This window comes from Urtica dioica, chromosome 10 (genome assembly GCF_054948205.1).
Source record: "Urtica dioica subsp. dioica isolate 48M chromosome 10, U.dioica_male_clone48M_v1_H2, whole genome shotgun sequence".
Lineage (NCBI taxonomy): Eukaryota > Viridiplantae > Streptophyta > Magnoliopsida > Rosales > Urticaceae > Urtica > Urtica dioica.
Window position 1 is genome coordinate 24,465,025 of NC_142765.1, and position 15,990 is coordinate 24,481,014.

At 35.8% G+C, this 15,990-nt stretch overlaps 3 protein-coding genes across 4 annotated transcripts; all 3 read left to right on the forward strand.

Moving 5' to 3' along the window:
* Positions 1-540: 540 nt before the first annotated feature.
* Positions 541-1,916, forward strand: LOC149384341 (uncharacterized). 2 transcript variants are annotated; one of them, XM_089629401.1, is made up of 3 exons: positions 541-1,157; positions 1,389-1,441; positions 1,530-1,916. In XM_089629401.1, the coding sequence occupies exons 1-3, from the start codon at positions 968-970 to the stop codon at positions 1,842-1,844; spliced, it is 558 nt and encodes a 185-aa protein (XP_089485527.1). In that variant the 5' UTR covers positions 541-967; the 3' UTR covers positions 1,845-1,916. The 2 variants fall into 2 exon arrangements, with proteins under 2 accessions (XP_089485527.1, XP_089485528.1); XM_089629402.1 differs by having other exon boundaries at positions 543-1,157; positions 1,574-1,916.
* A 4,107-nt stretch (positions 1,917-6,023) lies between these two features.
* On the forward strand, positions 6,024-7,864 carry LOC149384342 (uncharacterized). The gene is made up of 4 exons (XM_089629323.1): positions 6,024-6,332; positions 6,797-6,946; positions 7,033-7,134; positions 7,215-7,864. Exons 2-4 carry the CDS (start codon positions 6,815-6,817, stop codon positions 7,578-7,580), a joined length of 600 nt encoding a protein of 199 aa, XP_089485449.1. The 5' UTR covers positions 6,024-6,332; positions 6,797-6,814; the 3' UTR covers positions 7,581-7,864.
* A 2,356-nt stretch (positions 7,865-10,220) lies between these two features.
* Positions 10,221-14,256, forward strand: LOC149384343 (uncharacterized). Its single transcript, XM_089628779.1, has 5 exons — positions 10,221-10,271; positions 10,489-10,588; positions 11,210-11,443; positions 11,607-12,303; positions 12,401-14,256. Exons 3-5 carry the CDS (start codon positions 11,216-11,218, stop codon positions 13,918-13,920), a joined length of 2,445 nt encoding a protein of 814 aa, XP_089484905.1. The 5' UTR covers positions 10,221-10,271; positions 10,489-10,588; positions 11,210-11,215; the 3' UTR covers positions 13,921-14,256.
* Positions 14,257-15,990: the final 1,734 nt, after the last annotated feature.

A 15,990-nucleotide genomic window follows, 5' to 3' on the forward strand; every position in this document is an offset into this window, starting at 1 on the left:
AACAAATTTATTTTTATAGGTATTTTTTAATATTTATTTGGAGTACTATTTAACATATTTGAGCCTAAAATATATTAAATTTAAACATTTTTTTTACATGATTTAAGCTTTTGTTTATTTAATGAGGGATTAAAGTAACAAATAATTGGCTTCGTAGCCATCTTAAACACTAACAATTTGGTTTTAGCCAACCTTTCGTTAATTTCCCTTAAATAACCATCTTGTTTACGTGACATCTTATTAATTGAATTAAGAGATTTGTTAACAATTGGCCATTCTTTAAGGGGGATTTTAAAATAATAGCCAAACTACGAATTTATTAGGGATATAGCCCATATTAAATTAGAGTCCTAAAATACCCTTAAGAAAAAAAAAATCATTCCTCGAAACCTCTGTCAAATTCAAAACCCGTCACCCCAATCTCCTCCGGCTCAGCGATCCCAAGTTCGCCCTCCGCCGCCGAACCCTCCTCCCAATCTTTGACTGCGCCGCCTCACCCTCCTCCCAGACATGCTTCTAGCCTATTTCCAAAGGCACATCGACGACGCTCCGCCAGATTCGACACCGTCGCTGAGATCGGTCGCTGCCATGGTGCCGATGCGAAGCCCCGCTGGTGGTGGGTCTTACGGCGGTTGGGCCGGTGGTTCATCGAACAGTGGTGGTGGATGGAGGGATCAAGCCTCTGACCGTGATTTCGCCTTCATCTCTACCTCGTAAACTCCGCCAGAGTTCGTTGCGACTCTTCTCGCGGCAGATCCGGCAATGGCGGACGTGATCGTGACAACAGAGGTAGCGAGGTCAATAGCAGAAGCAACAACTACCTCGAAGCTTCTTTGCTTCTCTCAGGTCTTGGCCTTCTCTTTCTCTCCAGCGAACTCATTCTTTCTCTCTCAGTTTCTTATGTTTTTTTTTTTTTTGCTGTTCTGGTTTGGTTTTACTGAGTGCAAAAACTGTATCGCACTATCGGATGAGAAGACGAGGGTTTCGTGAAGATTTGAGAGGAGGGAAATCGTTATCGTTTCCTTTCCAGAGAAATGAGTTTCAGTCCAGAGGCGATGTCAATTTCGTCGGTCAAGCTTTTCTTCAGAGATTTCAAAATCCAACCATTTTTCTCAAGATTTCTTGTGATGGTGACTTCTTGCTCCCAACTGTTGTAGGTACGTTCTCAATATTCTCTCTTTAGAAGAAATAGAAAGCTCATGCTTTCTTTTTATATGATTGGTAAAGCTAAAGAACCATGTAGTTAAATCATCATAGTGTAGTTATTCTTCTTCTGAATACAAAGTGTGAGATCCGATCTCTTATTCACGGAGAAGAGAAAATAAATCTTTGGCCGTTATTGTAGAATTCCATGGTCACAGTGTTTGAAGAATTTGCTATCTATGCAGGTGAGTTTGCCGTAGAAAAACTAATAGATGTTCATTGGGGAGATGAAAACGAGGTGATTTTAGTGCGGCTTAAACTATTTTTCATATGATTTGAAATTTAAGGTGTTGAATTTGATATCTTTTTGTTCTATCTGATAGTAGAGATGTTACTCGATCTTCGCTTACCTTAGGCAAACATTGAGCAGGAACCAGAGGAGTCGTGGACTCCAGAAACCGAGCGAGCAAAGCGACGAAGCGGGGTCTTCGACGGGCATGGTCCGTACGGCCACCTCGTCGCGAGGAAGATCCGGGACTCTCTCCCCGGAGAACAGCAAAAAGGAGGAAGTGAGGGCACAACTAAACAGAGGAGAAGTGCCGGAAGATATCGATATTCATTGCCTGGCGGGACTCATTAGTTTAGTAGAATTTTTATCTCAAATTTATATTGAATTTATCCAACGGTTATATTTACCATAGAAACGAATGATTTACTGTCGGATTTACTGTCATCGATTGTTCACAGAAATAACTAATAAATCGTATTTACTGCTAGATTAACTAGTCTTCATCTTTGATGTGAAAATGAAAGAGAAAAGCGATATAACAGTAGATCGGATTTACTGTTATATTTACCATAGAAACGAATGATTTACTCAATGGTTAATATGATTTACTGTCGGATTTTTAGTCCTCGATTGTTCACGGAAATAATTAGTAAATCGTATTTACTGTTAGATTAACTAGTCATATTTACCATAGAAACGAATGATTTACTCAATGGTTAATATGATTTACTGTCAGATTTTTAGTCCTCGATTGTTCACGGAAATAATTAGTAAATCGTATTTACTGTTAGATTAACTACTCATATTTACCATAGAAACGAATGATTTACTCAATGGTTAATATGATTTACTGTCGGATTGTTAGTCCTCGACTGTTCACGGAAATAATTAGTAAATCATATTTACCGTTAGATTAACTAGTCATCATCTCTGATACTTTTCCTGTTAGATTAACTACAAAATATTACGGTAAATAAAATTTACTTTTGTTCTTGTTATGGTAAATAAGATTTACTATTGTTCTTATTACGGTAAATAAAATTTATTGTTTTCTTGTTACGGTAAATAAGATTTACTATTGTTCTTGTTACGGTAAATAAGAATTACAATTATTCTTGTTACGACAAATAAGATTTAATGTAGTTTTTGTTATTGTTAATTAGATTTACTAATTTTTTTTGTTATAGATGATATTATTTACTATGATAGTTAATAATATTAACCTAAGGGTATAATTGGAATATTGGAATGTTGTCATGATAAATTGACTATTTTCCTAAATATGTTAATAGTTTGGCTATAATTTTAAAGTAGGGGTGTCATTTTGGCTAGTTCTTTAGCCGGCCCTTGAATTAATTTTACACCTTTGCCCTTATTTATTACGCTCACTAATTGAATTAGGCATATTTTTTTAAAAATTTTGAATCTAACCGATTTGAAAAAATTGTTAACGTGTATTTGGAAATTTTCAGCGTTGACTTTAGTTAATTAGTTTCTATTTTCATGGCAATATATTATGGATAAAATCTGTAAATATACTCTTCATTTATTGATATTATTTGTTTTCATAATTTTAGAACGTCCAAAATATTTTCAGAATTTTTTCAGTTTATTTACACGAATATACTGTAAATCATCTTTGTATTTACAATGCATTACGCTGAAACAATTGGTATTAACTGTAAATCAACGTCGTATTTACAATACTGGATAAAAATTCAACTGAAACTAATTCAATTACGTGGCATCTTATTAATTGAATTAGTTTTACACATTTGCCCTTATTTATTACGCCCACTAATTGAATTAGGCAGTTTTTTTTTTAATTTTGAATCTAACCGATTTGACAAGATTGTTAACGTGTATTTGGAAATTTTCAGCGTTGACTTTAGCTAATTAGTTTATATTTTCGTGGAAATTTATTATGGATAAAATCTGTAAATATATTCTTCATTTATTGATATTATTTGTTTTCATAATTTTAGAGTGTCCAAAATATTTCCAGAATTTTTTTCAGTTTATTTACACGAATATACTGTAAATCATCTTTGTATTTACAGTGCATTACGCTGAAACAATTGGTATTAACTGTAAATTAACATCGTATTTACAATACTGGATAAGAATTCACCAGAACCAAAATCTCAACAAATTCACAATCACTGAAACAAATCTCATACACTCAAAACCACCAGCAATTCCGATGAAAAAGAAGAAGAAGAAGAAGAGAGAAAAAAAAATGAAGGATCATCATAATACCAGAAATCCTGTAATCCCAATTCTTCATCGCTCTGGACGAACATGACCACGGCGGAGAACACCATGGCCGACATCACGGTGTGGACAAATGAATATTTTCCTCTTTTAAACGAATCTTTTCTTCTTTTGTCATCTTCTTTCTTCTCGTTGTCTCCCCGGAGAAGAAAGAAGATGACAGAAGAAGAAAAGATTCGTGGTGCTCTTGTCGGCGAGGGAGCATCTCGGTGAATTTTGTGGTGCGTGTGTTTTGAATGGATTTTATGATGCGTGATGTTTAATTACGTTTGTTAATGATTGTCCCTTGATTTGTGCAAGAAATTATGTCCTAATATTTGATTTTCATTTTAATTAATGGGCTGAAAATAATGAACGAGAATTTGACACTGAGGTCGGTCTGGTCTTTATACCTTTTGTAAATTGGTGTGTGTGACTATTTACTAAAAATTAACAAAAAATTGGCTAAATTTAAATCCCCTATAACAAAATGGCTATACACCTATATAACCCTTAAAGTAATTGCTTGATCTTTCTAGAGGTTAAGCCGGGCCTTGACCTGCATATTTTGTGGAGTTAGTTCTTCCTACGTATGGTGGCGTCTAAATAGAAAGGTGATAAGTGACTTTTACACTTTTACAAAAAGAAAAAAATAGTATTCTTTGTTTCCAAATGCGCGCATTCCTGTATGATTAAGCTCCTATTAAATTAGTATTTAGCTTTCATGAGCATTATTGTAGATTTGGTGTATCGGGTCTTATTTGATTTTTTACTGTCTTACGAGTTAACATTTCAAAAAGTAATCTTAAACTTGTCATTTCTATAATGATCAATTCGAGTCAATATTGCGTTTTTGTTTATATTTTTGTTTCTATTTTAATTTTTTCAACAAGAATATAAAAATTAATATGAATTTACAAAATTATTTTTTGTTATCGAAGAGAGTAATACTTTCTTTCACGATATTGGTGGTAAGCCTTATATGGTTAGGAAAAAGTTGATAATTGGAGCCCAAATATTTTTGTCCAAAGAATAATAAAAAGAAGTGCCCCAATGGCTCAAGGAATTGACATTAACACCCTTGTGTTTTACAAGAATAAAAAAAAAAGTATACAAAAGAGTTTAGTGTGACTCATATTTTTGTTGTTGTTTTCCACACACACACACACACACACATATATATATATATATATATATATATATATATATATATATATATATATATTAATGTCGTAGAATGGAATGTAAGTCGATCTAGGGTTGGATTTTACGACCGCACGATGTCTGATGGTGGTAGAATTCTCTGATTTGGCGTCTTTGACTCATCAAAAAGTGGTTTCGACTCTTTGTCTCATGAGAAAATAGAGAAAAGATTTTCTCTAATGCTTAACATTAATTTTTTTTTTTTTTTTACTATACATAAGGTGGAGACTAAAGGAAGTATTTTTAGTGAGAGAAATGAGGTGAGAAAGATACAATTGCTATAAATTGAGAGAACTTACCCCTAAACTTATAAGGAATTAATGATGTATTTATAAGAGTCAAAGAGACGTGAGGAACTTTGTAAACAAGAAGGGGAGGTCATCGACTTATGGTGGAGTGGCCGAGGACTCGGTCAACGTGGCAGAGGATTTGATCCATTGTGGCTGAGGACTTGGGTGTTGGGGACCCGAGCCAGGCGTGGCCGAGGACTTAGACATGGAGGATCTAAGCTAGATGGCCGAGCATGGTTTGGTTGAGGCCTTGGAGCATCTTTAATGGTAAGCAAATACCATATTTGCTTAATTTGCCACATAAGTAATTTAAGCTACAACTAATTTAAGCAAATTTGCTCTCTATTAGTAAGATAAATCACATATTTGCTTAACTTGCCACATAAGCAATTTAAGCTACAACTAATTTAAGCAAATTTGTTCTCTATTGGTAAGATAAATCACTCTCCTAGTTTAACTTTATCCCACATGTCAATAATTAATATTTTATTATTATTTTCTATTCAATTCCCACTTATTAAATAAATAAAAAAATGACCCATTTAATTTGCTAAACTAGTAGTTTAGTTAAGCTAATAGGTAAAGTGCAAAATAATGGTAAGCAACTAGCTTACAACTTTTGTTAATTGCTAACAAGTCCTCACAATTGTTAAGCCACAAACCATTAAAGATGCTCTTAGGCATTGAGGAATCGAGCCGGACTGGGCCGAGGACTTGGGCTAGATGTGGCCAAGGATTTGCTGGCATTGTGGTCGAGGACTCGAGTCAAGTGGTCGAGGACTCACTCTATGCGTGATTGAGGACTTGAACCAAGCTGTATTTTTTTTTTATGGGTTTGGCTATAATCATAGATTTTAATTAGTAACATTATAACAAATTATCTTCTTCAATATAATAATTAGGTAATTTTTTGTACTGTTGATTTATTATGCGGCAAAAAAACGTAGCATCTATTTTTTTTGTCATTATGTAAATCATTACGGTGTTTATTATCAACCGCCTTCCATCTCCACTTTTTTTTTTTTTTTTTTTTTTTTTTTTCATCATATCGACTTCCTTCTCCTCTCTGAAATCTCCGAAAGAGAGGGATTTAGAAATGACGAAGTGAAGTCGCAATTTTGGAAATTTTCACCTTTGTTCGACTATTTCACAAGGTGAAGACTAGAATTGTGTTTTTTTGTCCGAGAATATGAAATCAAATGGGGTTTCTCTTTTGATTGCTAGGGTTTCAAATTTCTGATTTCGGGATTTTGATATTTAGTGTTGTGGTTTCACAAGTGCTGTGGTTTAATTAAGCTTAAAATGATTTTTTTTTTTTTCCTTTCTTTCTCAAGTAAAATGAAAATACGGGTTTGCTTGATTGTTTGATTTGCTTCGCCTAGTTTCTTATTACTAACGAGCTAGACTCTGATTCAATCTTGTTCAGTTCTTGTATAGTATCTTTGAAACTTTCAATGACGAATTTTTTTCCCCTTCTTTCTTTTAAGGATGTAACCTCTACACAACGTATTTATCTATTAACTCAATAATAAAGGTTAATGGCATTTTTTTTTTCTTTTTTCGTGAACTTTCTTGAAATTGCTATAACACAGTTATTTGTGAACTTCAAAAACTTCAGGTTAAATCAGATCAAAACATGGAAGACGACTTCTGCGTGAAAACAATTTCCGTGGAACTCGCGTTTCAAAGAGAGCTCGGGTATCGGAAAAGGCTAGAGTTAGAGTTAGGCCGAGATAATGAAATGTTAAAAAATCTTGTTCCTCTGCAGGTAATAAAACTAAAGAAAAAAAAAATTTGTGTTTTTACTTGGTTTTTTTTTTGTTCATTCACCTTCCATGGTTTTCTTTTTTTCAGGAACAATTTTCAATCCCATGTCCTATTTCGGACCATCCAAACTCGAGCACACCGACAAGTTCGAGCACTAGTCCTTCGTCTCACTCTGACTTGCACTCCAAGGTATGCAAGTCCTGTGTTTTACTCGGTGCTGCCTAATAAGAATAAACTGCATGATTTCTGTTTTTTCGTTTCTCTTTCAGGAAAAATTTCCGATTCCGAGTCCTGTTTTGGAGCGTCCAAACTCGAGCGCTTCTTCTAGTTCTTCGTTGGCAAAGCGAAAGGAACCACCGACGAGTTCGAGCACTAGTCCTTTGCCTCGCTCTAACTTGTACTGCAAGGTATGCAAGATCTCGTGCTCGGGCCGGTTCAGCTTAGAGCAGCACTTGAAGGGACACAAACACCGTTCGAAGCTCGAAGAGCCTGACAAGTGTCAGCCCTGGTGGTGCCAGCTATGTGGGGTTCCGTGCTCGAACGAGGATTCGCTGAAGAATCACTTCGAGGGAAAAAAGCACAAGCTCAAGCTTCTCGAGTCGGAGAGGTCGTCCGAGGTCAAGAAGAGACGTTGATGAGAGACGAAGATTTTACTGTAGCATTGAAGAGCAATGCTTCTTATTGGGAAAAATCGCAAACTCTCGGCTTGTTCATTGCGTCTGGGTTGAGTTCTACCCCGATTATTTCTCTCTTCATTATGAACATAGGCTTTGATAGTCTATGCTAGTCTATGATCTGATAGGAATTGTTTTAGGCTATGGGTTTGGATTTGTTTTATATTTTGGTATGTGGAAGTGGATATTGCTGATAACTTCTCTGAAGTTTATCGATAAACTAAGAGAAATTGTCTAATTTGTCATCAATTTCATAATATTTTCTCAATTTCCACCAAAAGATTAATTTGACCCAAAATGTCACCGATATGTCAAAAATATTATGAAATTGGTGGCAAATGAGTCAATTTCTCATAAACTAATAAATTATAGAGATAAATCGGATAGACGAGAGACTTTTAACTCTCCCTAAACGAATTTCTCCTTTTTCCTCTTGTCTTTCTTATAATTTTCATGTCTTATTATCAATTTATAGACTAAGATCCTAAAGAAAAAAAATAATAATCTCTTTAGTTGTGGGGCACTCCGATACAGGAGGCGTGCTCAGTTGCTAGGTGCTATTATTTTGGGGTTGTTTTTGGTCGATATTATTGATGGGTAAAGAAACTAGAAAATTATAATGATAAGCAATTCTAACTCTCTATCCATCAATTACATTCTCAGCTCATGTTCCTGTGTGCATCATATGCATATTCATTCATGGGATTTTTATCAATCGCAAGAATACAATGATAATTTTTACGAAAATGATAATCGTCAGCGGTGAACGGATTGTTGATGTGAGAGAGGATGCGGGCCCCACGTGTGAGGTTGGTATCACTGCTCTCTCACATCAGTGGTCTGTGACCGCTGATGATTTTCAATCCTCTAACGTTTATGTTTTTTTTTTCTTTTTTAGTATAGTTAAGCGCCTAATAATATATCTTTTGGCTATGTTTTGAAAGCCATGAGCTACATATTTTTACTAATTTGTTTGTAGCCAATATGAAGAAAAGCCAAAATGAAGGTAAGTTATCCATAGGAAAGTATATATGCCCAAAACAAGAAGTGAGGAAAAAAAAGGAACCGAGTCTCCAAACAATAATAAGAATAGAGTCGCAAGTACTCAGATTTAAGTTCACTATAACAGAAGTTTTTTAGACATGCACTGATTAATATGTTAAGTGTCATAATTTATATTTAAAATTTCAACGAATCAATAGGCGGCTTAAATCATCGCTTGAATTTCTATTTTAAACTCTTTTAGATGCAACATTCACATAATTACTCCCAACTTTTCCTATCTTATAAACTTAAATATTGATGTAATTCGAAATCCCTTTTTCTTAGAATTTCAGAGTATCATTATATATTTCAATTTTAAAAATATGTTAAAAACGATGGTATTTTTTTTTATCATGGAGAAACAAAAATGAGACATATAATGTAATATGAATTCAAAATTAATTTGTCTAAAATTAACATTTTTAAACTTAACTTCCATTGGTATGTGGAAGGAGACGGTCCCTTCCTATTTTGGCAGATAACGTTATTATGATTTGGTTAATATTGATTATTATTATTATTAGTTTGTTTAAATTTTAAAAGACTTGGCAAATTTAGACCATGTGAGAGGACACAAATTATGATGTGGGTCTTGAATTGAAAGGCTCATAATGACCATTTCTAAGCAGTGATGGGACTAATGACTCACCAACTATTCCATCTTCTGCTGCATTATTTATTCCTCATCAAGCAACAATTTTAAGAATTCTCATTCATTATTTGATTACTATGTGTCACCTTCCTATTAATATCTCTTAACTTTTTTGCCCACAGAAATTAACATTATAGAATGTCTAGAATTCTAAGGGCTTGTAAAAGTGTCAAATAAATACCCGATGTAATGAATAACCTTTTGCCTATTACTTCCACGAAATCAATTTCAATTTTGAACCCCACTATTTTCCATATTTTTTTGTCTTTCCTTTTTTCTTGTTTTTATCTCTCTTTATACTACGAATCTGTTTCTTATTCACAATTCGTGGACCAAAGAAAGACGAAGAAAAAGGAAATTTCATGGAAAACTGATGGACAAGTGGAAAGAGTGGATAGATCCAAAGCAAATATATAAACACATACATATATCTATATATATCAAGTACATTTTTGTAATTTAAGGAAAGTAACAGGACAATAGTGCAAAGAGAAATTTCACAGAATCAGCGTGCTACACACTTTAATGTTAAGTGTGGGGCCCACAAGCTGACTAGAAATATATTATAGTGTTGTTTATCTGTGTAATAACTGTTTGTATATTCCAACATTAACAAATCACGAAAAAAAGTCCCTATTTATTAATAATATAAACGTTGAGAAAATCATGGTAGTTTTAAAGAGACTGTGCTGTCTGTTGGTTCAAGTATAATACACTAAATTAAAAACACAAGAAAATGTCTTCTCAATAAGTTGATGATTAAATTAAATATAAAATTAGAATTTTTCATTATCTTTAACATCTTCGAATTGAATACCTAATGAAAATTGCTTATTTTATAATAAATTCAGTATTAATTTTTGTCGTATATAACGCAAAAACAATATCTAGATAATCTAGATAAAAGAAAAAGAAAAAGAAAGGAAAGGATTCCATTTCCTTGTGTCTCGTCTCATGTAAGTTTCGTTTGTTTATGAAATCTCAGACTTTCTCTCTCTACTTTGTCTTTCTCTCTCTCTCTCTCAATATCTTCCTAGAGAGAATGGCCCAGCAGATCCAAAATCCAAATACAAACACAGAAGAATCTCTCTCTCTCTCTCTCTCTCTCTCTCTCTCTCTCTCTCTTATTTTCCTCATCTGTCTTTTTTTTCATTTTCGTGATCTTCTTTTCAGCTTCATCCATATCAGTATATAGTTTTACGACTTCACTCAGTCGATTCTCATGGTGATGGACTGTTCTTCAACGCCGTTTCTCATTTCCACCTAATTTACGGTATTTTATTTCGTACTGAAAATATATGTCTTCACATTAGTAAATACATCTGTCAACGAAAGTCGTCTCAGATTTGCCGTTCGTATGAAATCTTTCGTTATTCTGTTAGTCAAAGATCTGTTTTTTTTTTTTTTTTTTTCTCTCCTTACTTTTAAGTCTGAACTCTGAAATAAACCTGGGTTATTTATGATTTTAGCTATGAGATTTAGGCGAACTCATCAGTTTGTTATTACGCCTATGATTTCTTTACTTTTGACCAAGAGTCGAAGTTTGAACCTTCATTTTTGTTTTAAAACTTGGAGCTTGTCATCCTGATTTCATGGGTTTGTTAATTTGTTCAAGATATGTTACTTTTTTTTTTATTTAATAATTAAAATAATCATAATAATGTATCGGTTAAGTTTTCGCAAGCTATTTTAAATCTCACCCCTTTAACAATAACAATTATTATTTTTTTATTATTTTTTAACTGAATAGTAAGTTTATTTGAACACCACATTATCAGTCTCGATACACATCAACCAGTTCCACATTCTAATTTTTTGATTGGTTTTATGTTCTGTTTGCGCTAATGAAGGCCTTTTATATATATATATATATATATATTTTATTTTCCTACAGTTAACGATGGGAGCGAATATGCAATTTAATAGTTATTTTCCGAGGTACTACAACGCGGGTAATCTTAGTTTGGATGGTAATGGTTCTTCATGGCCTTTAAATCCCGACAAGAAGGTCTCAGAAAACGGAAACTCGTACAACACGGCCTTCTTATCGGCCGACTATCTTTTGGCTTACAACAAGGAACTCTTGAAGCAGACAATGCTGAAGCATGAGACCGTTTTCAAGGACCAGGTAAATCTTTTCTCTCTGAACCTTCTTTTTGTCTTCACGAGATCCGTGTTTAGTGCCCATAGCCGAGACTTTCAGATAATTCGATCCGAGCTACACGAGTGTATTCTTGTATGCTAATTTTGTTTCGTTTGGGATGTGTTGGGATTCTTTTGGCGGTGGCTAGATTAAGGAGCTCCACCGAGTCTACAAAAGACAGAGAGAGCTAACGGGTGAATTAAGAAAGACGGAGTTCAATAGTTATTTAAAGTCTGAGGCGTCCAATTCAAGTATCGCCTTCTTTCAAACTGCGACTGAATATGTTCAGAAGAATTTTCAATCCCCCGGATTCGGTAATCCCGTCCCTGTAATTGTTAATTCACCGGCGAGTTTAGTTCAGGGTTCTGAGGATTTTCGATCATCAGATCCCAAGTGCAAGAAAGTCGGGAAAAAGTTTTTGGATCTTCAACTTCCCGCTGATGAGTACATCGATTGCGAAGAGAGAGACCTCGTGAACCATGTGAATAAGGTCTCTCAAGGGTCCGAGGCTTTAAGTTATTCTCAGCAGGTTAAGTATGCCAATGCCACGATGTCATTTTTCGGCAGTAATTTATCGAACCCTGTTTTCAATAGGGCTACCGAAACTCCTCCTTCGGTGTTGCAAAACCCGAATTACTCAGATGGAAAACGAAACGACCGGGCCAGTTTTTCGTCAAACGGGTTCTTGAGCCCGGTGGGTCACAATGGTAGTCTTGAAAATACTCAGTCTAGTGTCCAATTTTCGTTGGAAGAATCTACTAGAACTGCTCAGAAGAGACAGCATGTCGAGGTTTTATCGGACACAGGAAGAGGATGGGAACAGTTTTCATACCCTGATAAAACTGGTGAGCAATCAATTTTTTTGTGAACGCAATAACTTCATCTTCGAGATTTCTTTTGCTTATTTAATGTCCTTATGGCTTCAAACACCTTCTTTTTCAGGGATTCGTGACGGCAAGTTAAATCCTTTCTTTCAAGGTTTCAATGCGGATAAATTTCCCTCGGTTTCCAAATCCTTGCACAAGGAACTCGAGCAAGCTTCTATATTTCAAGACGGAAATCAGAGCTCATCCAATGATAGAAAAATCATGGAGGGATCGGGAGTAAATTTTGTTTCTCTGGATGGAAACCTCTCGGGACGACACGGAGCTTTGCGCAGAAGCATTTTCGATGACCATGGTGCTCCGACCAATAACAACCAAAACCTTCCCGAGTCAATCCTAACTCTGAGGGAACCGTGTGAGTCTTCACGGACTTCGATAGCAGTACAAGCCCTCCCTTGTTTTAGCGCTTCCGCGCAAGTAGATAAGCGACACAAATCGTCCGGTGGAAAGTCTGAGCTTCAAGAAGACTGCGATTTGGTGTCCGATACCAATAGGCTCAACGAAAGTACTGGTTCAGTGAACTTCAAAAAGCCTAGATTTTCATCTGACTTAACGCGTCACAGTTCAGGAGGAAGCGGTTCAAAGCTTGGCTATGAAGGGAAAGTCAACTATGTGATGGAAAATGGTTGGCTAGAGGAAGTTGTGCTGAAGAAGACAGAGGAGACTTGCTCTTCTAGTATCATCGATGTGAAGAGCAAGGAAAAACAGACCGGGCTTGACTTGAACATGGCTTGTGACTCAGCCTCCGAGTCAGAGACAGAATTATCTCCCAGTGCTGAGCTTGCAGTAGAGAACGGAACCGGACCGAAGGGCAAAGGTTTCGGATGCGTCATCGACCTGAACTCATCCGTAAACGAAGCCGACTTTCCTCGAAAGACCCGTTTGCCATTCACAACCGAAATCGACTCGGACGCCCCGCCAAGCCCAGAGAACAAGGAGTGCTCACCGCCGAGAGGAGATCAATCCGACGGAAACCCGGTAGACTCGGCGACGATCTCGGATCCTCGGGACGACGAGCTGGCGAGGCACGCCGCGGAGACAATCGTTTCCTTTTCGTCAAAAGCCCTGAAAGAGTCTCTCGATTGGTTTGCCAGCATAGCTTCGTCTTCCTTGGTCGACGACGACAACAACGAAGGCAACGATAGAATGGACTATTTCGAGGCAATGACGTTGAGTCTGGAAGAAGAGAAATCAGACAAACATTTCCCGAGGGAAGAAGAGACCGGGACGGCGTTGCTTTCGTCGCCAGATCAGCAGAAAAAGTGTCAGGGCCGGGCCCGGCGGGGAAGGAATCGCCAGAGGAAGGACTTCCAGCGGGAGATTCTGCCGAGCCTGGTGTCACTGTCGAGGCACGAGGTCACAGAGGATCTCCAGATGATAGGAGGTCTAATGGAATCTGCTGCGGTGGGCTCAGGAAGAAACAGGTGCTCGAGGAGTCAGAAACGGGCCTCGGAGGGTAAAACGGTAAAAGAGGAGAGGAGTGTGATATGCTGGGGAAAAGTGACGAGAAGACGCCGAGGGCAGAGATGTCCGGTTAGAGTTAGCACTCAACAACAGCTTATAGCGAGTCAAGTATAGTTCACAAGTTATGAACCACCAAACCTGCAAAGCAAAGCAAAGCAGAACCCAGAGAGAGTGTGCTTTCTTTCTTTTCTTTTTTTACAGTGGGATTGTCTTGTAATTAAAAGAAAAGATCAGAACTTTTTCATTTCTTTATTCACAGATATATCATATATATATTTTGGTGATGTAATAGGCGAAAGAAAAGAGAAGCCACCAAGTGGGCATAGATGAGCTGTTTCCTTGAAAAACTCTTTTGGAGATTCAAAAGAAAAAGTGCTAATTTCTGTTAGTAGTTAGAAAGTGAAGCGGCTTCTAAGTTACTCTACGTGCAATGAAGCTGCTTTTCAATCAGTCTTCTCTTTTATATCTTCACACTTTAAATCGTGAAAAAGACAGTATCTTTGTTGAACTTTGGTAACAAAAGAATGCACAAGGTGAAGTATCAAAACAGGGAAAAAAAAAAAAAAAAAAAAAAAAAAAGTGCGATTATTTAGCCAATGGAAGGTGACCAAGTATATGGTATTATTATATACCATTAAAGATGAATCATTAATTTCAAAGGAAATTTATAGAATTTATTGCGGATGGAAAGTTATCTACAATAATGATACAAAAAAAATCATCAAGGGCAGGCATTACTACAAATACGGATGGAAAGTTAACTTTGGAAAACCTTGATTAAGACGACCTTGGTATTACGAGAAAGCACCAAGCCATCGAATTTTGTTTGACAAGTTTTACAAGCAACTAATTTCACGTATTGTAGCGCGATAAAAATAATATGATAAAATCTATTGGCCGAGTTCTGTTTAGTATTAGTGTCTTAAAAATACATGACTACCGAACTAGAGAAATTTGCTAACAATTCGAAATACTTATTCAAGTGGAACTCCCTATTGGCTGAGTCTGTTTAGCATTAGTGTCTTAAATATACGTGACTAATTTGTATTTGGCAAGTTAGCTATAGCTGCATTAAGCTCAGTTCGTTATTTAATGATCTATGTATTTTTTTTCATTATGCTCCTCGGATTTTACAACTTCGCTGTAAGTTAGTGATTCTCTCTCTCACTAAGCTCAAGTCTCTTTCGAAATACTCAACAAATTTTGTTCAACCTGCTCGAGTGGTAATAAGTGCATGTGCGGAAGATCAAGGAACTAACTTATTTCTTGCAGACATATCTAATGGGATTAAATGATTTTTTTTTAATCATGCTTGGAGCCAAGTTCTTCTGGTAGATCTTATTATACCGACTATCAACAAAGCTTTTGCTCTTGTGACTCTAGAGGAAAATAAGTCTAATTGAGCCGAGCTTGGAGTCATTGATTCATCTAACACCATCGCCATGGCCAGGCACGAAGTCAGGTGTAACTGAGGGGGGTTATAACCCCCCCTAATTTTATTTTATTTTTTCACCTTTTACCCACTTTTCATTTTATTTTTACAATTTTTTACCCTTGAAATTTACAAATTAGTCTCCCTGAATTTTTTTTTACAAATTAACCCCCTAAAGTGAAATCCTGCTTCGTCCCTGGCCATGACATTCAAGGATGATACACCTGAGAAGAAAGGGAACAACAAGGAGAGACCGTTGTTTAATAACTGCATCATTTATGTTAAATGGACAATATTTTTCTTATCGGAAGCAACATTAAATTGTTGTTTGAAAATAGGCGATGAAGGATTTGGAAAATGCAATCTTATGTTGTATCCAGATTATTCGGGATAGAAAGAAAAAATTAGTAGCATATTGATAAGGTAATTGGTATATGCATATACTATGTTATAATTAAACCAATGTTATAATTAAACTCGTAATTGCGGATTCCTCAACATCTACGCTCTGCAGTTTTTTGCTCTAAGAAAACCAACACCTCCAAAGGGAGATATTTCCCAAAACTGAATCCTTTTGTGATATAACATATATATTGCATGTTGTAATCCTCTAGAGTACCCCACTTTTTTTTTTTTTTGCATGAGATAGTAAGTAATGTTAGTTAATCTAGTACACGTGGATGTCATTAATTTAGTATTTTGTTTGTTTTTTTGCAAATAAGACACACTTTCAGCTTGTGAACGTGGTATTA